Source organism: Ziziphus jujuba, chromosome 7 (assembly GCF_031755915.1).
Source record: "Ziziphus jujuba cultivar Dongzao chromosome 7, ASM3175591v1".
NCBI classification, from domain to species: domain Eukaryota; kingdom Viridiplantae; phylum Streptophyta; class Magnoliopsida; order Rosales; family Rhamnaceae; genus Ziziphus; species Ziziphus jujuba.
The window spans coordinates 4,824,835-4,849,424 of record NC_083385.1 but is presented as its reverse complement, the minus strand read 5'-3'; the positions used below and the strand labels follow the sequence as shown (position 1 = coordinate 4,849,424).

The 24,590-nt window shown below is 34.3% G+C and overlaps 3 protein-coding genes across 8 annotated transcripts; 1 reads left to right on the top strand and 2 right to left on the bottom strand.

Annotated features, from left to right (window-relative positions):
- Positions 1-4,572: 4,572 nt before the first annotated feature.
- Positions 4,573-8,978, top strand: LOC107408512 (autophagy-related protein 3). 2 transcript variants are annotated; one of them, XM_048479472.2, is made up of 10 exons: positions 4,573-4,959; positions 5,751-5,821; positions 6,172-6,288; positions 6,364-6,524; positions 6,745-6,830; positions 7,020-7,071; positions 7,272-7,337; positions 7,835-7,962; positions 8,458-8,586; positions 8,708-8,978. In XM_048479472.2, exons 1-9 carry the CDS (start codon positions 4,799-4,801, stop codon positions 8,552-8,554), a joined length of 939 nt encoding a protein of 312 aa, XP_048335429.1. In that variant the 5' UTR covers positions 4,573-4,798; the 3' UTR covers positions 8,555-8,586; positions 8,708-8,978. The 2 variants fall into 2 exon arrangements, with proteins under 2 accessions (XP_048335429.1, XP_015870009.1); XM_016014523.4 differs by having other exon boundaries at positions 4,576-4,959; positions 8,458-8,566.
- LOC107407264 (E3 ubiquitin-protein ligase BRE1-like 1) lies at positions 8,618-18,163 on the bottom strand. Of its 3 annotated transcripts, none has more exons than XM_060819089.1 (20): positions 17,281-18,163; positions 16,507-16,668; positions 16,295-16,379; positions 15,574-15,801; positions 15,276-15,437; positions 14,582-14,775; positions 14,408-14,491; positions 14,166-14,285; positions 13,879-14,065; positions 13,620-13,780; positions 13,460-13,531; positions 13,006-13,082; positions 12,436-12,630; positions 11,770-11,842; positions 11,585-11,671; positions 10,787-10,924; positions 10,506-10,708; positions 10,266-10,431; positions 9,668-9,816; positions 8,618-9,052 (listed from the first exon to the last, which is right to left on the bottom strand). In XM_060819089.1, the coding sequence occupies exons 1-19, from the start codon at positions 17,389-17,391 to the stop codon at positions 9,685-9,687; spliced, it is 2,637 nt and encodes an 878-aa protein (XP_060675072.1). In that variant the 5' UTR covers positions 17,392-18,163; the 3' UTR covers positions 8,618-9,052; positions 9,668-9,684. The 3 variants fall into 3 exon arrangements, with proteins under 3 accessions (XP_060675072.1, XP_048335427.1, XP_048335426.1); XM_048479470.2 differs by lacking the exon at positions 8,618-9,052 and adding an exon at positions 9,510-9,582; XM_048479469.2 differs by lacking the exon at positions 8,618-9,052 and having other exon boundaries at positions 9,609-9,816; positions 17,281-18,162.
- Positions 18,164-18,487: 324 nt separating this feature from the next.
- LOC107422700 (uncharacterized) lies at positions 18,488-23,669 on the bottom strand. 3 transcript variants are annotated; one of them, XM_016032199.4, is made up of 10 exons: positions 23,415-23,666; positions 23,065-23,127; positions 22,640-22,772; positions 21,869-22,139; positions 21,447-21,575; positions 21,313-21,362; positions 20,652-20,749; positions 20,278-20,565; positions 19,425-19,930; positions 18,488-18,879 (listed from the first exon to the last, which is right to left on the bottom strand). In XM_016032199.4, exons 2-9 carry the CDS (start codon positions 23,113-23,115, stop codon positions 19,442-19,444), a joined length of 1,509 nt encoding a protein of 502 aa, XP_015887685.3. In that variant the 5' UTR covers positions 23,116-23,127; positions 23,415-23,666; the 3' UTR covers positions 18,488-18,879; positions 19,425-19,441. The 3 variants fall into 3 exon arrangements, with proteins under 3 accessions (XP_015887685.3, XP_048335428.2, XP_060675073.1); XM_048479471.2 differs by lacking the exon at positions 18,488-18,879 and having other exon boundaries at positions 19,026-19,930; positions 21,869-22,136; positions 23,415-23,669; XM_060819090.1 differs by lacking the exon at positions 18,488-18,879 and having other exon boundaries at positions 19,026-19,930.
- Positions 23,670-24,590: the final 921 nt, after the last annotated feature.

Sequence of the window (24,590 nt, the reverse complement as noted above, 5' to 3'; positions counted from 1 at the left end):
GTGTAAATAAATTTGATAAACATTTTGATATTTATACAATATTAAAATAATTGAAATTGTACTTTAAGTGGAATTGTAGTGAATTGAAAATTCTAAACCAATCAAAATCCATTCATATCAAAAAGGTCCTCCTAATATCTTATTTTAGATTTCGTTGTTTTTTTATTATTATTATAATTATTATTACATAACTAAGGAATCTCTTTGCTTTGAGACTTCGCATAAATACCCTGAATGTACTGTAACTTGCCCTCAAATAAACATATTCTAAAAGTAAACAAACTTAAATATTATTTTTGGCCAAAGGGTGGCATTTTGCAGGTTTTTTTTTTTTTTTTTGGACGAAGAAAACTTATCTAAAAAATAAGTTTTAAAAGGTGAAATAATTATTTTTTTCTTTTAACATTTTATATTTGAGGGCATTTTTATCATAATAAATAGTTAACTCTATTAATGCATCGCTAAATAGGCGACTTATTAGCGATTAATATATTTAGCAACTCTATATGAAATAGTCGCTAATATATTTTTAGCGATATTGTTGTGAAGCATTGCTAAATAAGAGTCGCTATAAGTGGATTGACAAAATGTATCGCGAAAAGTCAATATGCATCGCTAAAAACTAAAAAATAGGCGACTCTCATACTGCGTCGCTTGTTGTCTTATGGATTAGCAACAGCACGTTAAGCGATTCCGTGCGATACGTCGTTATTTATTTTGTGCGACGCATTTTGTAACACCCCGTCCCAAATCGCAGCGGAATCCGTGCACGTTGACCGAGGTTGATCGTTGATCGAGGGGGTCAAAAGTTGACTTTTTGTCCCAGTTGGAATTTCTAGTTGACCAGGATACCGTGGCGAATTGCATGATGCCCCGAGTTCATAGACTAGTAGCACGTCAAAAACGGAGCTACGGTTTGAAAGTTATGGGCAAAACAAGTCGAGGTGCAAACAGTCCAAAAGGTGCCCGTAGTTGACTTTTTCTTGTTGTGTAATTTTATTTTGACTCTTGTATGGTTGTAAAGTACTCGTCGATACGAGTTCATAGACTAGCAGCACGCTTAAATTGGACATCTGGTTAAAAAGTTATGGAGGTTTGAAGTTCGCCGGATACCGTAATATTTTATTATATCTGGCTTAAGTGCACAGTAACACCACGTGTCATCACCTGATTGGTCCACGTAGATGAACAGTATCACCACGGTGGCTTTTATTTGGCAAAAACGCTAGGGAAGAGAGAGAAAGAGAGAAAGGAGAGAGAGAGAGAGAAAACCGACTGGCCGCCGGAATCGTCCACTTTTCCGACCGACTCTTCCTACACGCGCCGGCCAGACAAAAGCGACTTCCCATTTCCAGCCAAATCCCAAAATCTCACGGCCGTTGGTCGCCGGACGCGCCCGGATCGAGGCGGCGAAGCTCGGTGGCGATTTTTCCCTCCACTGCCGGCCACCACCGTTTGCCCTGTTTCCGGCCATTTTCAGGCCACACGCGCCAGCCACCCCTCAACACCTCCTTAAGTCCGGCCTACCCACCAAATTTCACGGCCACTGGACATCCGACGCTCCGGGATCGGAGCGTTTTCCGGCGAGGGGCTGAAAATCTTCAAACCCCGATTTCTCCGCCGTCCGGCCTCCGTTTGCCTCACTCCGGTCCCGTTGGAATCCTCTCCCCTCGATCTACAAAACAGCCAAAAAATCTCAGCCAACAGCCACCGCATGCGCCGCCGCCGGTGACGGTTGCCGGTAACCGCGGCGGCTCGCCGGAAGTCACTGTTCCGGCGAGTACCCAGTTGCATTGCCAGTCCCTGTCCATTGATTCCGACCTCCTAAATCCAAATCCGGCATCCTTTTCGCCAATTCGCGACAGTTTGAGAGAATTGAGGAGTCGAATCCCGAAAGCTTTCCGGCGAGATTCCGGCCACTTCAGGTCCGATCACTGGAAAGTAAGACCGAATCCGTGATCCTCATCACTCAAGCTTCAATTCGGTATATAACTCGTAACTTTTAGTTGTCGTTTGTGTTCGCTCCCCGGGTACCCATTTGGGAGTTATCCGATTAAAATATTAATATATTTGGTTGATATACTGTGGATGTTTTAGGTGCGCGTGCAAGTAGTGGAGTTGATCCTGCGGAGGATCTTAGCTGATATACGCACTTAAGGTGAGTGACCCACCTTAAAAAAATATTTTGGGCAATTAATTATGTTTAATTGGTGTTTAATTGGTATTTAAATTATGCTCATGTGGTACAATTTAATTATGATTTTATTGTGATTTAATTTATTTATTATGCATGAGCAAAGTATATTTCGGTAATAATCATACGTGGTTTTAAGTATTATTTTTGGGCATAGTTGGTTTAAATATTTTATGAAAATATTTGTTTAAAATGGTGGTTTAATTTTATAATTATGCCCACGGTATTTTAGTTGTTGAACCTCGTATTGCGAGAAAAATTATTGTTTTACTTATTATCGATGTTTCGTACCGGTTTGTTAAATAAAAATATGCGAGATGGTAAGTGTGAAAATTTAATATATTTCCCACGGTAATTTTGGAAAGAACGGTACGGTTGATTAAATAATTATTTTAGACGCATTCATACAGTATTGGTGTTCTAATATATGTATATGTGGTTTAGTGCACAAGTATTATGTCTCCCATGAGTTGCCATTGGACCGTGATCAGGCAAGTTTGATATTGGCCACAGCCGCCCCCCTCCTTGGCCAGGATGACGGTTTCAGCAGCGGTACTGTCGGGATGCCGAAGTGCCGTTTGCAAGTTTTTCTCTTTAATCTCCCCGCCAGTCGGTGCTCAGGACGCTGGGTATCGGAGGGCATCACCGGTATATGGTGTGGCGCATTAAGTGTAAATTTTCAGATGAAGTTCTAAACCCCAAAAGTGTTCAAAGTTATTTATTATGATTTATTACATTTTAATTATATATTGGGATATTTATTTATTTATTGTTTATCAAATGGTTTGATCCCTTGGTTTTCGGGAAGTACGAATATCGGGTTTTGTGAAATTGTTTTAAAAAGGGAACATTTCCAACGGAGTGATTAGTGAGAGTTTTGAGAGAAAATTATTATTTCCAACTGTTATTATTTTGTTTTTTTAGGGTTTAATTGTTGGTATTAATTCAATTCCCTTATTTGTTATATTATTATTATTATTATTATTAAAAGTGTTCAGTAGCTAGGGTCACTCATTGAGATGATTAGCATCTCACGTTTTTAAGTTCCGTTCCCTTAGGTGCAAGGGGTGGTAGACGTTCTTCCGGAGCGAACAAATTCTCCGCCGCTATCGTGTTTCGAGAAGTACTTTTGTACTCATTCATTTCAGTTGTATTATTTCTTTCATCTTCGTTGTATTTTCTGTTGATTAGCACTTCATTGACGCTATGTATACTACTCGGACACTTATGTTTTATTTATGCACTGGTTTGCCGTTATTGTTGTGGAATGCTGTAAATTGTGGAATCAATTTGTAGTTTTGCGGGAGGAATAAGGGGATGAATATGGAAGTGTGTTTTCGGTGCAGGTAATTTTTGGTAAATCCTACCCTTAAGGGAGGTGCTGCCAGATTTTCCGTTGGAAGGTTCGGTGGTATTTTCCTGGGATCAGGGCTTGTCTAGGGTTCCGAGAAAGAAATTCTGGACAGGTCTTGACACATTTAATTTTTTCTTTTGTTATTTGAAGTAAAAATAAAATGTTTCTGATGTTAAACTCAGAAAACTAAATTACATTTATGTCTTCTACAATTTGTCATATATGTCAAAATATCATAAAACAACATCAATTATACTAAAGTTACTAAAATATTTATTAAATGATATAGTAGATATATGGTAATATTTAATTGATTTATTTTATTTATTTATTAATTCATTTAAAATTTATTATTTTTATTTAGCTTATATATTAATAATATTTTAATATATATTATTGTGTAAATAAATTTGATAAACATTTTGATGTTTATACAATATTAAAATAATTGAAATTGTACTTCAAGTGGAATTGTAGTGGATTGAAAATTCTAAACCAATCAAAATCCATTCATATCAAAAAGGTCCTCCTAATATCTTATTTTAGATTTCTTTGTTTTTTTATTATTATTATAATTATTATTAAGGAATTTCTTTGCTTTGAGACTTTGCATAAATACCCTGAATGCACTTTAACTTGCCCTCAAATAAACATATTCTAAAAGTAAACAAACTTAAATATTATTTTTGGCCAAAGGGTGGCATTTTATAGTTTTTTTTTTTCTTTTTTGGGACGAAGAAAACTTATCTAAAAAATAAGTTTTAAAAGGTGAAGTAATTATTTTTTACTTTTAACATTTTATATTTGAGGACATTTTTATCGTAATAAAAAAAAATTAAGCCATATTGACCACTATATTTCAAAATTTGACTAAAAGAAGGAGACTCTGTAAAATAAATAATTAAAACTACAAAAAAGAGTATATGCAGTTTAAAAAAAAAAAAAAAAAGAAGGATTTATTAGAAAAAACTTGAAATTAGAAGGGGGAGCGAGGGTAATTTACCAGGCTAAGTTTGGAGGGACAAACGACATAGCCACGCAAACGATTCGTCGTCTTATTGCTGCTTCGCTCGCACGTACGAAATTGGAAGTGCCATACCATCTCTGTGTTTCTCTCAGAGGCGGTGTTTTGCTGAATTAATCCACTCAAATAACATTGGGATCCGTACTCTCTTTGGCTCTTTGGATTTCGCTGGTGGTGGTTGAAGCCAAGCTCGAATATTGAAGAGAGAGAGAGAGAGGGAAAAGAGATGGTTCTATCGCAGAAGCTTCACGAAGCCTTCAAAGGAACCGTGGAGAGGATCACGGGACCTCGCACTGTCTCCGCTTTCAAAGAGAAAGGCGTTCTCAGCGTCACCGAATTCGTTGTCGCCGGTGACAACCTCGTCTCCAAGTGCCCTACTTGGTCTTGGTGATTAATTCCCCTCCCTTTTCCCTACTCTTGCTGCTAAATTTTAATTTTAATTTTATTTATTTTTGTTTCTCTTGCAATTTTTATTGAACAATTTTGAGTTTCTTTCTTTTTATGTTTGAATTCTTGGTTTGGATATTGTATATGGCTTTGTTTTAGTATCCACTAATCGCTTCTTGTTATGGCTGCGGTTTGATCATGAAAGTTGAATTCGCTTGGAGCTTGTTTTAGGGTTTAATTTCAGGATTTAATTACTTGATTTATGACATGAAAAAGAGTTTTGCGTCTTAATAGATTCTTTGAATTTTTGAGAAATTTGAGAATTTTTGTAATTGTTTAGAGCTTATGGGGATTGTTAATCAAGGAGGTATTGAATTATAATTCTAATGACTTGCTGTTTTATTTCATTATTTTTTTTATCAAGATTATTGACTTTTTAGATTGAAAAACTAGCTGTTCCTTTGGACCTTTGGAAAACTTACTGTTGATAATATTCAATCCAGATTATATTAATAAAAGCAATGGATTTTCCATTTAGCTAAACTTTTCTTTTTTTTTGGGGGGGGGAGGGGGAGAGAAGAAATTGCATTATGAAAATAATTATAAAAAAGGAAACATTAAAGTTTAGGATATTTTTTGATATGAAAAATGCAAAGTGAATGATGGAATAGTTCTTAGTAACTTCATAGATGCTATTTTTCAATTAAATGGTTTATCTTATTATTCTTGGTTTCAGATAAGGTTTTGGGCCATGGTTTTCTTATATTTGGATTGGATTGACGTCATGTTAGGGAATCAGGTGACCCAAGCAAGCGGAAACCGTATTTACCACCTGAAAAGCAGTACTTGATTACTAGAAATGGTATGATGTGTTTTCGTTTCTTGTAATGGTAGAATTATCCACTACGGAATTTCTTCTATTCTTTGGTACTACCTGGTTCGCATTTATGGATGAAATTTTCACAATAAAATCATTTTATAGACGAGAAAATGTGTCATCAATAGTTTTTCTATTTTTTTTTTTTTTTTTTTTTGGGTAATCGTCATTAATAGCAGTTTTCAGTTTCCATGTTTGGCGATTATTATTGCTTCAAAACCTTCCTTATGTGGTTAAAAAGATTAGTTTTTCATTTGTGTGCATTGATATCACTGGCTTAAATTTTTGTGAACCTGTAAAAATAAGTAAGGATAATCTATTCAATTCTTGCTCAGTTCCTTGTTTAAGGAGAGCTGCATCTGTAGAAGAGGAGTATGAAGCTGCAGGTGGGGAAGTTCTTCTTGATAACGAAGATAATGATGGCTGGTTAGCTACCCATGGAAAGCCAAATGGTAAGTTACTCTTAAACTTGTGCACCTCAGTATTTATGTTAAACGTTAACACATACTGCCTCTGATCTTTGGCAGATAAAAATGCTGAGGAGGAAAACTTGCCCTCCATGGAATCCTTAGAAATCAGCACGAACAAGGCTGTAAAATCAATCCCCTCATATTTTGGTGGGGAAGATGAAGAAGATATTCCTGACATGGCGGATTTTGAAGAACCTGACAATATCGAGGATGATCCTGTAAGTTGTTAACTGTTGAGTGATCATTAGCTGATGAAAGATTATATTTAGGTGATGCGTAATTTTGATGCAAGTTGTACAATCCACGCTAAGCTAAATAAATATTACTAGTAGACAATTGTTGCATGGTTGTATTTAGTATAACTGGACTTTATATGCTTAGTGTGATTTATCTCACCTATGGCTATTGTTTTTGCTTCACGATTCCAAAATATTGCAGGCGACCCTGCAATCTACATATATTGTGGCTCATGAACCTGATGATGACAATATTTTACGTACCCGAACTTATGATGTCAGTATCACGTAAGAGTCTTTTTCTTTTATTTGCTTAGCCATTACAGTATTTCCCATTTACAATTTGAAGTTTTCAATAGTTCATTGCATTTTGTTTAGCTTCACAAGGCAGACGAAGAATACCTATTTCTTATTTATCCTGAAATAGCAAATTCAGCCATTCAAATAGTATCTTGTTTGATTTTATTTCATTTACAGGTATGATAAATATTATCAAACTCCACGGGTGTGGCTTACTGGGTATGATGAGGTTCGTGATAATACTTGCTTCTTTTTCTTTTTTTTGGAAGCTGTAAGGAGTATTAAGTTCAATTTTACATGGATATTCTGCTCTTCCATAAATTGCTTGTTTTCTGAAATGTAATTTTGGGGAACTTTTCCTTTGTTAATGCAATCCTTCTCTTAACTGAACTAGTAGGACTAAGTAAAATATCTTTATGATTATGTTAGTCAAGGATGCTTCTACAACCAGAGCTTGTGCTTGAAGATGTTAGTCAAGATCATGCACGCAAAACTGTGAGTTGATTCTTCATATGTCCTGTAAATGTCACCTTTACACTGTTCACAATTGTTTGCCACCATTTCAAGTGGTATTTATTATCTGGTTTTATTAGTTGGAGATAAATAGATATCCTGTGTAGGATTGGAAGATGCATGTTAATCAACCCATGCTAGTCCATTAGATTTGTTTTCATTTTGTAGATGAGAAATGCTTAGCCCACCCAACTCCCACTGGAAAAGTGACATATATCCATGCATGTGGGATTAGCATTAGCATGCATCATTGCAATTTTCTTTGGATTCCCTTCTTATCTTGGTATTCTTATATGGGGGGTACTCTTTTATCTAATGGAGTTGGATGGGCCTTATAGTGATGCATTCTCTACAAGCATGGTGAGAAGGTGTTTATAATAATTCTCAGAGAGGGAAAAAGTAAAAAATTTCTAATAAATTCCACTCTGCACTGCCCTGTTCTTCAATAATGTTCTAGCTTGTCTAATGGTTGGTTGCAGGTAACCATTGAGGATCATCCCCACATGCCTGGCAAGCATGCATCTGTACATCCATGTAGACATGGGGCTGTGATGAAAAAAATCATTGATGTACTAATGTCCCGTGGAGTTGAACCAGAAGTTGATAAGTAATTTTCTCCCTTTAACCAACCAACTTTAAATAGACGTATCATGAACAACACTTGCTTCAAAAAGAATTTTAAAAACATTAATCATGCTAGCAATTTAGCAATATCATCTTTGAGCCTTTCTAGTGAATGGTTGAATAACTGATAGTGCCCCTTTTAGCTCCCTTCTATTATTGTAGTTGTGATTTTTGATTACTTTAATCCGACCTTTGAGCCGACCAATTTTCACGAATAAGGTATATAGAAGTCGTAGGAATATTATTTCTATCTGAATGCTATTCTTCAACCTTCCGCAATTAAAACATAAAATGGAAAATTTGCACAATTACCTAATCTTGAACCTTAAAAAATAAACACTTGCTGATAATTTGTTTCAAGAGCATGTATGTCTGCATCAACCACTACGCAGCTAGAGTTGAACCACATTAAGATTATGGCACTTCTATTCTAATTTGAATATTTTTTTGTTCGCTTGTTATTTGTTTCTTTGTGTAGGTACCTCTTCTTGTTCTTGAAGTTTGTTGCCTCTGTAATTCCAACTATTGAATATGATTATACTATGGATTTTGATCTTGGCAGCTCTAGCAGTTGAACCAAGGGATAGGTAACATGCGGATTAAGAATGTGAATAGCTTATTTAGAACATTTATTTACCTTTTTTTTTCTTTCTATTTCCTTTATTTTATTTCAGAAGATAATTTGTTCGTTTTTCTAACAATCTCTTATCATTTATTTGGACTTGCAGGTTTAAATTGCAATATCGAGGATGGTATATTGGACTTTAGTCTAGATGATGATGTAACCATGGCCTTGCTCGTAATTATTTCCTTGTCACTGATGTTTCCTATATATAAATTGTGCATAGTATTTTTCCAAAAACATACCGAGTAAATATGTGAGCTTGTTGATATGTGCGTCATCTCAAACGTTGTCATATTTCATAGCGTATGAAGTTTGAACAAACCCTCAAAATTGGTACCAATTAAGTAAAGAGATCAACCTATTAATATGCTTTTTATGGCCTTGTTCTCTTGGTTTTCTTTTCATCTCCTCCAATGTTCTCTTATACGGTAAAGAGTTCATCTCTTCTCTACAAAAAATTTAAACAATCCTCAATTTCAGGCTACAGAGTACTTCAAATATTTTGTATCGCTTATTTATTTTATGAAGATGTATGCTTTTAGAAAAGAAAACAATCATTATTGACATCTCTGAAAATTTGAGTTATTAGTCTTTAACCATTATCATGATTCCACTTTGGTCCTTATAAAGCTTTTCTTTTGGCACTTTTGAATTTGGTTCTCTAAATTCAACTTTTTGGTGCACTTTTGTCATCAAAATATTTTTCAATCTAATTTTTAGCATTAGAACACACAAGCTGCATTTTACCTTGCATATCTCAAAACTGCTAAAAAATAGAAGACATGTATACATATACATATACATAAATACATATATATATATATATATATACACATGCACGCACTCTACAGCTTATAGACAAAAGTGCATCAAAAACATCAATTTAAGAACCATAGTGCCCAAAATAAAAAATTTCAGGGTTAGTAATAACCCTTAAAAAATTAATTGACGACAGCCACTCGAAGCAAAACGTCCATGCTACATTCAAAGCAAAGCAAGAAAAATAAATATAAATAAAATATATTGTCACATAAATAAATTAATATTATTTATATAAAAATACCAGAGACTCGAAGACCCTCAAATGTATACAGATTTGACATCATTAGGTCCAAAACTTGTGGAACATGTTGGACACTTGCGATGACGAGTTTCTATAATTTGTTGCACGCAGGGATTGCAGAACAAGTGGTAGCATTTTGTAATTGCGACCTGCACGGGTAAAGAAATCCCAAGAATTATACCTAAGAAGAAAGATGCTCTAATCTAGTTAATTAAATAAAAATACAAAATCCAACAAAAAGCAAATAAAGTTGTTGCAGGTTTTTTATGGCGGGATAATCGGGCACCTAAACTCTCACTTTTACCATCTATCCTTTCTCCCCACCAACATAAGAAATTTAATATACACCTAATATTCACAGTGAACTAGTTACTATCCTATATTTCCTGCAATTCTTTGATTGTCTTACTCGCTATGATCCATTGCCAACGTTTATGAATGAATGCCACATTATATACGTCAGTCATGTTTCAAAAGATCCAAGTCAGATTCCCTTTCTGCTTTACACATTCAGTTGGAATATTTTTCTACTGTTCATCACTCCATACAAGGTGAAAAGCAAATTATAACGAAGAACTTCAACTTCAATTATTCATACCTGTTTTGTCCTGTCAAGGCAGATAGAACACTTTAATATTTCTCTATATTCTCCAAGTTCCTGTTGAAGCTTTTCAATAATGGATGAGCCTTCTGTCTGTGCTCGAAGTCGTGAACCCTTTCTCCTTAAAATTTCCAACTCCTCCTCAATTCTTTTCTTTTCAAACCTGATGAACAACAAAAGATGAGTCGTGGAGTCTGGCACAACAAAACATATTGCAATGAGTGAATGTGTTTGTACCTTTCTTTCTCTAGTTCTAACTGCAGCTCTAAATGAGCCACTCGACTTCTATCAACCTTAGATTGTGATTCCTCGAGTGACTCCCGTGCTTGCTGAGACAATCTTCTGACATCCAGCAATCTCTTTTGGGTATTTTCCAAAGAACCTGAACTTTGTAACTTCTCTTCTGCAAGTCTCTGCACCTGTTCAGAGCAAATATTCAACTGCAAAGCAAGTATCAGTCACATGATAAAAATTAGTTGTCTTAGTTGTTTCATACTTATTATGAAGCTCAAAAATACCTGCTCATCAATCCTTGCAGCTTTCATGTCATAGAAATTAAGAGATGAATTGGCCTGTTGGATCTCCCTCTCCAGTGTTCTTTTTTCCATAAATAGAGCATCCCGCAGCTGTCTTGCCCTCAGACCCTCTAAAACAAGCTGCAAGGGGCAACAAGGCCACGTATTAAATATATTGCAATTAGTACATTTATAAGCCAAAATAATGTAGCATGTGATAAATAAACTTGGGACAGAAGCATGCTTTTGTTTTAGATCAATCATATTTTTATAGTATCAGCAAATAAAGGCATCAAGGACAACAAAGTTCTTAACCTAATTTATACTGATAAGACAATAAGAATATGTCAGACAATAAACAAAATTAATAAGCAACAAAAAATAGACAACATATTTTTGCGTCATTAGCATAAACCAAAACATCAGAGACAATTAAGAGTAAACTCAGCCATTGCATTTTCTTTTTTCCCTTTAAATAACTAAGAAATGTAATGTATAATCTGAACCACTTTCAACAGAGATTATTGGTTCACTGCTAATGTCAGGCTTCTTGATAGTGATATCTGGACACATTATAATGAAAAAATATACATCCCAAACCACAATTCGAAAAGACATGATTAATAGTCGAAAATATGCGAGTCAAGAAAGCAAATTAACAATAAAAATCAAATGACAGTATCCCAATATTTCTTGCCAACATCTTTTGGGCAAACCAAGAGTCACAAGCATTTAGAGAGAGGGGAAGCAACCAATTAATAAATCTTCAAATACAAGTAAATGATGTCTTAAACTATTCACCTTAATGTTATAGTCATCTCTCTCAGTAATTTGCTGCAATAGATGTTGGTTTTGAGTTTGCATATCGTCATATGCTTGTCCAATCGTCTGAAGGGAGAAAAAAAAAAAAAAAACCTAAAATGTTATACTAAATTCATGATTGTACGATCGGCAGATCCCATCCACATAAAATAACAGGATCTAACCTCAATTTCTGATAAGTAAGCCTCATTTTCTTCATTTTTGGATTTTAAATCATCCGAAAGTCTTGATGCATCCCTGAAATAGCAATTAAATTAAAAGTTGCTATTGAAAAAAATTATCATCTTCAACAGAAAAGAGAGTATAGCCAAATGATTAGCCAGGCCACTTAAGATAAAGAAATAAAGATATGAGCTCTCCACATAAGATGATTCGTTGGATTTCCAGAGAAGCTCAAATTTTGGAATTTTCAAAAAGCCTAGAAATGCTTTTTACTCCAAAAGAAGGATTATGTTATAAACAACCCCACAACCATATACTATTCAAGAGAATCTTCTATCCATTTAAACGAGCCTGTTGGCAGTTAAAAAGCTCATCCAAATACTCTTAGTGAACAACAATCAAACCCTGGAAATTTAGTCAATGAAGTACCTTAGAAATTTTAGTAAGCACAGTCAAAGCTTCTAGCATTATATCCCCACTGATGTATTTGAACATAGTAAAAGCCTAAACGGTTACAGTCTTTCTGAAATATAAATACTAATTTGAAAAATAGTATATGTATATGTGTGTGTGTGTGTATATATATATATATATATATCTAAATCATAAAGTTCGACTATGGCAGTGTTTGGAATTGACTTCTCAAATCATCAAAAAATAGAGCTAACCTCTTAGAAGCTTCCAACTTCTGTCTCAGGTCAGCAATCTCAGCTTCTGCTGCAGCTAATCTTTGTTGAGATATGGCCTCAGCTTCATTCGCCGTCTTAACTCGTAATTCCAAATTGTGTTCATCAAGCGAGGACTTCAAACTTTGAACATGAGCCCATGCCTTGTATTCCAAATCCCTGGCTTCCAGGACTTCCCTGTAGAAGGGCAGACACAAACCACAAAAAAAAAAAAAAAAAAAAAAAAAAAAAAGAAAAAGGAGGGTTTCAAGGATAATGACATCAGTCACACATCAATCACATAGATCCGACATACATGCAACATAAGTATTTCCAACATTAAAGAAGAATTAAGAAATGTTAAGGAAAAGCATAAAATTTTATGAAACGGATTGTTTTACTTATTAACATGAAACAATTTATAAAGAATAAATAGTATCACAAAATTGCAGAACAGCTTAAAACTTTAAAGTCCCTAAATCATTAAAGAGCCGCGCAAACCCCATCCTTGCAAGGTACATCAGATTATAAACTGCTACAAAGAAAGGACTGTAATATTGTAGAGAGTCTAACCTTGTATCAGTGGATTCACGTCTAAACATTTCCATAATCAGCATTAACTCCAACTCACTCTCCTTTAAATCTTGGACCTTAAAACAAAAAACAAGGAGAGGCAATAACTAAGTTGAGTTAAATCAGTCAAAAAGAAGCAATGAAGGCCATAAAACAGTAAACTTTTCACATGTAATGTCCATATACAAGTAATGTCCAGTAAAGTTCATAAATGACTTGACCTCCAAAAGTGTTTCTAACAAGATAAATCGACAAAACAGATTAGACCTACACAAAATATTTTCACCTTAAACAGAATTTATTCCTAATACAAATGCAGGAAGTCAGGCACACAAAATTCATACAGAAAATCTAACTTAGCAGATTCATATAATACTTAAAAATAAATAATGTCACAAAACTACAAAACCTCCACTGGATGTCAACCACATAATCAAGTAACAAAAACACATACCACAGATTGCAACAGCTGTATCTCAGCAACCTGCTCTGTGGATCTCGAGGATAAAGTTTCACACTGTTTCAACTGTTCAAGATTAAATAAATAATTAAAAACAAATTAAGGCCAACTGCATAGAAGAACTTGACGGCAAGACCAAGACATATAAACCAACCTTCCTATCAAGAGTGCTTGAAAGAGATTGCACATCTGCCCGCAAAGAATGAACATCTGAAGCAGCCTCCTTATATTTACGCAATTGACCTTGCATATTTCCCATTTCCTCAGGAAATGAAGAAACCAAAGCTTTAAATTCTGCAATGATTTCTTTCCTTCCTGAAATGCAGATCATTTTCATCAAAATTTCAGTAAACACTACTAACAGAGGAATGACACATTCCATATTCAAACAAAATTATTAGACATCTTGTAACCTGGTTCTTTTGAGGCCTCTTCCAATTTAGCCTCGATCATTTTTCTTTGATCAATTTGTTTCTGTATTTCTATCCTGAGATCAGTTACTCTAGAATCCACAAGTATACACGATCTTCGAACAACATCTACTACATCATTTTTAACATTCAGTTCTCTTTCCCTCCAGACAAGATTATCCTTCTCAGCCTACAATCTCCAAGGAATAAGTTACAGTCAGCATCAGAATAAAATCTTGGTAGGAAAATGAAAGATGAAGGCATAAATGAAACTACCGACCAGTTACAACCTGTAGTTTCTCATACATGGCCTGATACCCGAAAACTTCGGATTTGGACTTCTCGATTTGATCTCTCACTAGAAGATAAGCTTGGGAGGAAGAAATACTTGTCACATTCTTCAATGTTTTCTGCTAATGAAACATGTTATTATATGATTGAAGAAACAGAATCTGATTTTGCAAACTGATCCTCTTAAAGTGATACCAGACTTATCATTAACAGAAAATTAAAGATTATAGATTAAACCAACCTGCAAATCAGACAACTGATGCAGTATGTTTATCCTTTCTTCATGAAGACCTTTTATTTCCACTAATCGAGATGAAGCTTGGTCCTGCAGAAGTCCAAATTAGTTAACCGCTTAACTCTTTTAATAAAATGGAATTTTCAAAAATGAACCAAGAAAGGAAGGCCGATATATTACCATTAGCTCTTTGAGAGCAGACTCCATATCTTGCATATCTTTTGCCTTATCTCTAACTTTATCACCACCAACATGTTTGCTCCCTAGATTTAAAACTGGAAATATTGCACCTTTTGCAGAATCTCTCTGAGCTTTAAGAGATGCTAATTTGCAGTTACTCTCTTCTAGTTCAGCAACTGTACTTTCCAACTCCCCTTCAGAAATCCAAGCAAAGCTCAAAAATTAAGCTCACAGAACATTCAGTGAAACTAAAGATCATCCAATTTCTTTCCTTCTTTTCTTTAGTTATTTTTTTATGTCGTAACCTCTCAAACATTACCCTTCAGTCAACATTCCCCAAAACTTTCAAGGAGTATAATGAATCCACTCAAACTTATTATATTTTTCTGTAAGTTTATGGCTGTAGATAAACTTTCATATATTAGAAAAAGATCAATTTGACATTATATAAATCTTTGAATGTACTTAACTATTACGCACCATAAACTGATTTAGGAATACGATAGAAAAGTAAATACTACAATTTTTGGCACTCATAAGTTAATTAGTTATTAAGGCTGTAATCATGAAATCCTACTTAGTGCTAAGAGGAACCCCAACAACATTAAGGACCACCGTTCATATTTCAAACATTCTTGGTTATACAATTTCCTTGCAATAAAGAAAACAAATCACTCAACAAATGAAAAGTTACCTCTCAAACGTTTAAGTGCAGCTTTATTCTTTGCATCAACAACTTGGTGGCTCTGCAGTTTTTTTGCAACGGATCTATGCTTCAAAAGAACATCAACAAATGCCAATCTCAAGTTCCTAACTTCTGTATCTAAAGCAGCTGATGTCTCTTGCCTACAAGAACCTAGAAGAGGAACAGTATTCATAAAATAAAAAATAATAAAAAATAAAAAACTGAGGAATAATAGAAAACAAACTGCCTTACATAAAATATCATGCAAAATTAAAATACATGATACATCCAACAGCTTAGCTCTTACCATCTTCTGAAGTCTTTTTCACTAGTTCAATATATACTCCATCCTTTAGATGCCACAAATTATCAATTGCAGCAGCTAAATTATGCATGATCTTCTTAGTCTTCTCGCAGGCAGGTTCTCTATCTACTTCCATCTGATTAGGGAGGTCATACGTAGATGAACTTTCGGTTGCACCTGTTTCTGTAAGTCGACTTAGAAAAGCCTCCTGGAAAATAGATTGAGCTCCAACTGACAAACAATACAACAGAATATAAGTTTATACCCACAATTGTAGTACAGAAATTCCCACAGGTTAAAGGGCACAATCAGACATTAGCAAAATAAATTAAAATATGCAATATATTTACAACAATAGGATTGAAACAAGAAAACGCAGAAAAGAGAGATTATAAGTAACAACTAATATGTTAAAACATCTATATCTTAATGATCAAATACTTCTTAGTACACTGTACACGGAAAGAAACATCAAAATAAAACACACATGCATTATGCTTATGAAGTACATATCATTGCTATAGTGCATTCTTTTGAACATAAAAAATATTTTTATCATTACATCCTTACTAATGACACTAGTGCTAAGCCTAAAATTTTTAAGCAACCCCTTAATCCTAAAGCAAACTGTAATGTTTATGCGTAAGCATAATATGCAGTAAAATTTATAAATGCATGAGAAACACACAAAAATCAGGTAAATAGTGTGAAAAATTATCCTTACCTTCCATGGCTGGCTTGTGCTGGACTTCGTACTTGCAACTTGAATCTCTTGTATGGATGGAACATGATTCCAAGTCATTAACCAGCTATTGTTAAAAATAAATTATCAAAATCCCATCAAGTATTGTACACACTTGCATGCATAAAAAAGAGAAACCACATCAAATTTGAAAAGATAATCGAGATACACAAGGACAATGGAAAATGTCCCACCTCTTCCCAAGACTTATTGACCACTGTTAATGTGGAGTCATATGGCTGCTGTTTCTCCTTTAGTTGAGATAACTTACTCTCAAGAGCGGCATGCTCAAATTTCTGAGCCTCTAACTTCTGTATTAGCTTTTGGTTTTGATATTGAAGAACAGTAATATCAAGCTACATCATGAAAAGAGGAAATAAGTCCAAATTTGATGTCCAGCAGCAAGTACACCAAGGCAACATGTGGTTATGCTATCATCAAGTTAGATGCATAGATAGGGAGAGAACCAACTCTTATTTGTTATACTACAGGACTAGAATAATGAATGACTTTACAGTTTCCAGAATTAATTACATATAATGAGTGCAACTCTTGTTCCTTAGATGCAGCTAACCTGCATGCAAATCAGGGTAAAACTAAAATGCAAAGAATCATGACAAATTCACAATTAATTACAAGAGGTGGATCAAAAGGAGGTCGACAATTTCCCATCAATTAAAACAGTGAACACAGAACCTAAAACCATGTAAGTAATTTAATCAAATTCAATAAGAACAACAAATATTCATCAAAATAAAAGTAGCAACAATAAACATTCTAAAATCAGATTTTCCATTTCCAGAACTTCCATTGAACCACTAGGATATTAGACGATAAATACAAATTGTACCACGAATACGAACTAACAAATTAATCAGGTTTCTTTAATAATGTGCCAGAAACCTCAATAATCGTAAAATCCAGAAGAAAAAAAAATAATCGAGAAAGTAAAAGCACAAGGACCTGACCTTTTTATCCTCGGACATGGACGAGAAAGGCTGCTTTTTAGCAGCAGCGGCAGTCGGGGATATGGAGTTGAAGTGACGTCGTTTCCGGTCATGCTCACCGGTGCTTCCCATTGAAACCCTAAAAACCAATACGCTCGCGACCAGCTCACATCACACGAAATACTCCAAAACATAAACAAAAATAAACTAAAGCAACTGATTCCCGATCAAACAAACCCTAACCAGTACCAAAATACCAAACCCTAGATACGCAATCAATTATTATTTGTTTCTATTTCCGCAGAATAATAAAAAATAAAAATAAAAACAACAAAAAATAAAAAATAAAAAAACAACAAAAACCTTAAAAAAACTGAACTCAAAACTCTCCGAAATCGACCAGTTAATACTTGAAAAAATCTATTAAAATTTTCCCAAATATTCGAGGCTCTCTCGTTCTCTCTCTGAGTGACGGTGACTTTCTCTGTGAAAACGTAAGTGATCTATCTCATCCCTCTCTCTCTGGCGCGCGCGCTCAATAGGGGGTGAGAGAGAATAATAATAAAATATATAATTATTATTTTCTTCCTTTTATTTCTATTTCTGAATAGGATGGTGCCGAGCATGGAATTTCGTAATCGTAGAAGGGTATTTCGGAGAATTTGGGGGGACGGATTTTCTGTTAGGGGAATCTAAGGTGCGAAACTATGTCACCAGGCTGTGGACAGAACTGAGCGAATGCTGGTCTTTGATTGGCTGTTCGTGCGTACGTGATGATTACGTGAATACTTTCCTCAAAGAAATGCTGAGACAATTGGGTTGTTGTGGGATTATGCATAACCAGCTGGTCACTCTATTTTTCCTTTTGGTTTCTGTGGTTCCAGTTTGATCAGTGTTCAGTTTCAGTCGGGAATTTTTTTTTTTTTTTTTTTTTGCTGGTGAGACTCGAACCCACCTTATACAGAACGGTTTGTACACGAATCCATCACCAAATAAACAAAAGCGCTTGCTATTTTCTAAAAATTTAATTTGGAAATGTGAATTTTTTTTATACGGTGATTTAAGTTGTCAGATTACGTATGTGCAATATTCTTAAATAATTATTTAAATATAAAATATAGAGTAATGACAAGTGTTTTTCTTTTCTTTTCTATTTTTTTACACTACTGTTCACGAATTCAGTGGCAACAAAACTAATACAATTTTTAGATTATTAATTTTAACTATGAAAAAACCCTTACCCAAGCTCTTTATTATATGATTCCGAATTACAATGCTAAAGCTGCTAACTTTAACATTTCATTTGTCTTGGGGGAAAACTCTACTTGGGATTAAAGCGAACTCTATCAAATAGCATCTACTTTAATAATAATTAAAAAACACTTAGAAAAATGAAAACAAACAAAATAAAAGTGAAAGTTTGATAAAAACGACAATTGATTAGATAGGTGATTAAGAAATAAAGTGGACGTCCGTGATGGAAATACTCTCCAGTGGATCATCGTAAAACCATTTGGCAGATACCTGACTCTAGCTTGCCTATTTATACTTCAAATTGAGCGTTGTTACTTCTTTTGTTCCGGAGTCAAATCCTCAACACCAATGAGACATGTTTTGAGCCTTTAAATAAACAAAAACAAAAAGCAAAATAAAATAAGAAAAACACAAGAGCAATCATTATAGGGTTTTTGGTTTCATAGACTACCCTTCAAGCCATAGTAATACCCAATTTCCACTTCAAAAATGAAAAAGAAACACACCGAACGTCCACCACCATGTCGTTTCGTATTTCAAAGGAATATATAAACAATAAAATATAAAATGTAAAATATTACAATTAGGGAAACACAAGAACATCACTATTTGCCTATCCAAGCACCAGCTAATATATATACAAAACGTATGGTTGAATTCCTCCTGGTAAAGACAACTAATTGAAAGACAAAGAAGAAACTATATTCATTTAAACCAAACGTGGCATGAAACTTTTAATTTGCCACTCAAAAAAATTTACGAGTTTCACCTCGCTTCCTATAATTTTTCCCATTAAATTTTGGTATTAGTTTTGTAAAGAATATGCATTTTCTCTTCTAAATACCCATGCATATCATATATATACAATTTAACCAGAAATATGGAGTAAAACAAGTTAACAACAGCATTACCAGATGAAGAACTTCGCTTATTCGTCTTTCATTGCTAGTTCGTGTCTTTTCTTTTGCCCAGCTTCCACAAGCAACGTTAAAAGAGCCTCACAGACTTGAGATGCATCTGCTTCAGAAGAATCATCTTTCAATGATGAATAAACCATCCAGGCATGGTCTAATTTCCGTTTTGGCCGCACAACAATGGATCCAGGGACTTCTGCATCTCGACAAGTGACAAGTCCATCACTCTTCTCTCCATATCTGATCTGCAACAGCTGAGCACAAGCAGCCATGGCTGCACCTAGGGGCATCACTACCGGTACTTTTGTTGGTTGACCATCAGATAATGGAGCAACCACAGGTAGCTCAGCATGTGCAACATGAGATAACGTGGCTAGAACAGCCGAAGTAATCGCAGCTTCCGTGTGGAATGAAACAACAGGAAGTTCCCTCGGCAGAGGATGTTTCTTCAAAAATTCTCTTCTCTTCTCATAAGTAAGATCTTCGAGAGCTTGCAAATCACCCTTCACAGAGAGCAAACATCACATTATATAAAACACACTGTAATAGTCTGGAAAGGAGTAAATGAAAACTTCTTTCACATGAACGACCTATCATACATCTTTAATGACAACAATCACCCAAACAGAATAATTACTTGACTACAATAAGATTGCTTTTATGGATCGCATCAAACATTATCCTGTTTCATCTAGTCTGTGAAGAGAAGAGATCAAGAAGAAGAAACTTTCCTTTTAAGGTAAGAGGTCAACTTAGAGCAAAGCGAATAAATAAAACTGAAAAGGGAAAAAGTACACAACACATGTAAACTGTGTCAGAGACAGAGACAGCGAATAACATATCATCATACCTTAATTAATTTAGAGATCAGAATCTCCATTAATTTCCGTATATTTACATAATCACCAATCTGTCCTTCTCGCAAGATATCTGATGCTATTGGGCTACCACCATATGGGCTTTGGGCTAATGCCAATCCAGCAACCTTATCTTTCAAATCAGACCAATACAATGATAAAGCAGCAGCTGCATCTACTCCCCCTTTGCTATGTCCAAGAAGCAAAACACGTTTTCCAGAACCCCAATAGATCTCTTCAATGTATTCTTTGATCTCTCTGGAATTTTTCTCAACCGAAGCCTTATTCATTATCACCAAAACTTAGTTTAGAATGTGCAAGTAAAATTAAGGCACATACAACTTTCAAAAATAAATAAATAAAATACCTCACTATGAATCTTGGCAATATGACATGCCAAACCCATCTTTGAGAAACTCATTTTTGTATTAACAAAGTATAGTGGGCCATGGTTGCTGAAAAGACCTGTCAATTGCAAAAAAGTAACCAAGATTAACACATACGTAAAACCAAAAAGCTTAGAAGCAAATCAAAAGTATAACCAAAAAGCTAAATTAACTTTAGAACCAACATAAAAGCAAATTAAATCACAGCCAAATAGGAAAGGACAAAAGGCTCTGTAATCCAACACTCACATTATACAAGCTAACATTGGTACACTGTTAAAAAAGATCAAACTTCCCAACTATTGTTTGCTTAACTTCGTATGATAGTTGAATTCACAAGTAGTCAAGTCTGATTGTAAAAATCTTATTTAGAAATTTCCCATATTCTGTATATTCAAAAGATATTATAATCAACTTCCTAGAATAATTATATCATTATACTCAACCAATACATGTCCCTTGGCATAGATATCCTATGGGCAGGGTGTAAATTGTAGAAGTAGATGATCACGAGCATGATTTTAGCTTTGCCACATTAATGACAGAAAGAAAGGAAGGGAGCTATTCCTACCCTATCCTATCCCCGAAATATTAGACTTTATTAATAAATTCCTTTCACGAAAGGAGAATGAAAATTTCTACCTGGAACAAGCAAGTAAACCACAGAGTTTGGCAATCTGTGGACACCATGCCTGTCAGACAGAGAAACAACTGAATCAACATAGCTATAACCATACCAAGCAGAAGCATAGCAGGCACATGCAAACAAGACATACCTGATACTTTCAAGAATTTCCATGAACCTTTCTGTTCCATCTTCAACCTGGGGCATTCCTGAATCACGTTGCAGCCATCCAATATCATCTGCAGAACCACGAACAGTTCTTCGCACCCGATCAATAAGGCTGAAAGTGAAATTATCATGTTTACTAAAGCGTCAGTAAGCCTGTATGTTGCATAAAGCAAAACACTCAAAGAAAATCAACTTCAGAGATAACAGATATTTATGGATATGGTTTAATATTGATTTTCAGGCTATTAAGCATTCCCAGAAAAGAAATGGGACATTATATAACAAAGAAAAGAATTCCTACCAATAGAGCTAACGACAGGTTAGAATTATATTTAAATATTCACATCCAATTAAAAAGGACTACTTTAAATATACAGTCATGCATGATATGTTGAGCGCCAATACCCTTGAAAGATAGAAATGCCATTTTGGCCAGCATGATTTGATTCTACGAGGGCAGTAGAAGTTTCAGATGAAACTACTGAAGAGATTCCAGTCTGGATGGAGGAAGAATCATTTGCAGTACAAGATGATTCTTCACCTGATGAATGTGTTCCACTTGAAGATACATGCTCACTAGAACTAGCCGCAGATCCTCTGGTTTGTCTAGATGATAATGTTACCATTTCTTGATCATACGCATTAGAATCCTCAGCATCTCCCAAAGAACGCTCTACTGCAAAAATGAACAAACATAGAGGAAGATAACAATAAAAAATATAATCATATTAAAGCCTGGGGCCTGATCATGTATGTACGCTATTGCAGTCATCTAAGAATCGTACTAAATGTGATTTTCAGAACGGAAAAATGCCTTCAAGAGATAAGGAAATACTATATATAAAGGAGAAAATCTACTTCGTTAGAAACAAATGACATGCTTTAAGAACAAAAATTTGAAGAGCCATGACTAAATTGTATTTAAGGTTTCACATTTTATGACATAGTACATGTTATAAGCTTAGATCAAACTAAGAGAAGTGTCCAAAATTAAACGCATCAGTTAAAATTGGGAAAGCAGGCTGCTGGAACTAGCATTAGCCTCTTATTTATGAAGTCGGGAAGGGGGAATAAAAATAAATAAATAAATAAAGAAGAAGAAGAAGGTACAACCATGTAAAAACATTGAAGCGAAAAAGGCAATGGCAGATGATATGAAACAGAGGAGGAACTTACCTGAATTGTCGGAGAAACAGCCGGTTAAGTACGAGGTTGTTTGTGCAAGATAAGAGGCAGCTTCATTTAGACTTGGTACAGATGTAAATAGCTGAGGGATAAGTCCTTCATATGGTAAACTATCATTCTGAGCCTGATCAAAAACAAAATAACGATATTCAAATGTTTAAAATGGTAAAATGAAATCCAAATCTTCAAAATAAATATGAAATAAATCCCAATACAACTGCTCTAATGCAACCTGATCAATGACTCCGAAAGCACAAATATTCACATATTCAATTACTTAATCAAAATTTAAAAGGAAAAACCCTTTATTTCTATTGAAAGAAAAAACATTTAAGCGTAATAGTTAAATAAACGCACACGACATGAAAACCGAAAAGGAATTAAACAATACGACGAGTATAGACGACAATAAATACCATTAACGGTGTGGATGGCTCTTCGCGATTGGGGTTTCTAGCTTGCATCATAGATTTCAATTTCTGCCAAATGCGAGCAACAAACATAGTAGCTTAGCTTTCTAGGTAAAATGCAAGCATAATTCACAATGAACCAGAATTTCATATTGTTCGAGGAAATTGATGGGGAAAAAAAAAAAAAAAAAAGCCCAGAAGATTAAAATTCAATAGATAGGGATTGCATATCAAATAAAAATAACAATTTGATAATCGGTTTTTTTTTTTTTTTTTTTTGTGGGGGTGAAAATAAAGAGATAACTGGAGATTATAGGAAAGAATCATGTTAGAGAGAAGTATGGAAGGTTAATTACCTTACTAGTTTTCAGATTGGGTATCAAAAAGAGCGTAGAATAAGAGAAAGAATCAAATTGAAGTCAAAATTAGGGTTTTTGGGAGATCCAATTATCAGAGAGAAAGAAAGAGAGGAAAGAGAGAATTTCTTAACGGCAAAGTAATAACGACCGAAACGTCTTCATAGACTACGTCGTTTCTCATCACCTGCGCGCCAGCAATCGGCCGCACAAGAACTTCTACATTTTGGGCTTATACACTTTCACATAAAACTTTATACACCAGGTGCCTTTCTTCGTAACCTTTTACACTGCTTTTTATTTTGTGAATAACTTTATACACTACAATAAGATGAGAATAAAAAAATATACAATCAATAAAAATAGATTACATATTATCAAAAATAAATAAATAAATAAAAATAGATTATAAATCGGATTATAGTTTTTATTTTGTAATTAGGTTGGGATTCTAAATTATGGTGATAAATATGACCTTTTTTGGTTGATGACTAAAAATAATATCAAAAGAGCACTATGAGTCCAACAAAAATAATATTTGTTGACTTGACCTAATAATAAAATTATTAAGAATAATCTCCAAATTTAGGATTTAAACTTCGATGTAGACGATGAAAAAAATTGTACGTCCAACAAATGAATTAAGACAACAACTAAATCAAAAATAAATGAAACGAATTGTAAAAACAAAAATTGATTACCAAACCCATTTTTGTTTTTGTATTGGTTATCAAAGGCTTCTTTTTTTTTTTTTTTTGGTTTTTTTCTAAAAATAAAAATAGAAAACACAAAAATGGTAGCCAAACTCATCTCTCTCTCTCTCTCTCTCTCTCCCCCCTTGTTTTTGCTTTTTTTTTTTTTAAAAAAGAAAAAGAAAAAGAGAGAGGGAAAAAAAATGAAAAACAGATTACGTTACCAAATGATATCTAAGTTATTAAAAACGAAAAAACAACTAACCACAACCACGCATCCTTTGCATTGTAAATTACGGACCCCTTTTAGATGTCCATGAAAGACAATTAATAAATATGATTTTTAATTTTTTTTTAATTTTCTGATGACTCTGAATATAATCTGTTTTCCTAACACTTTTCAAACCCGCATGAATATAATCAAAAGAACATTTAAGTCCAATAAAAATAGTACATTGTACAAAATTAATACATATAGTCAAAT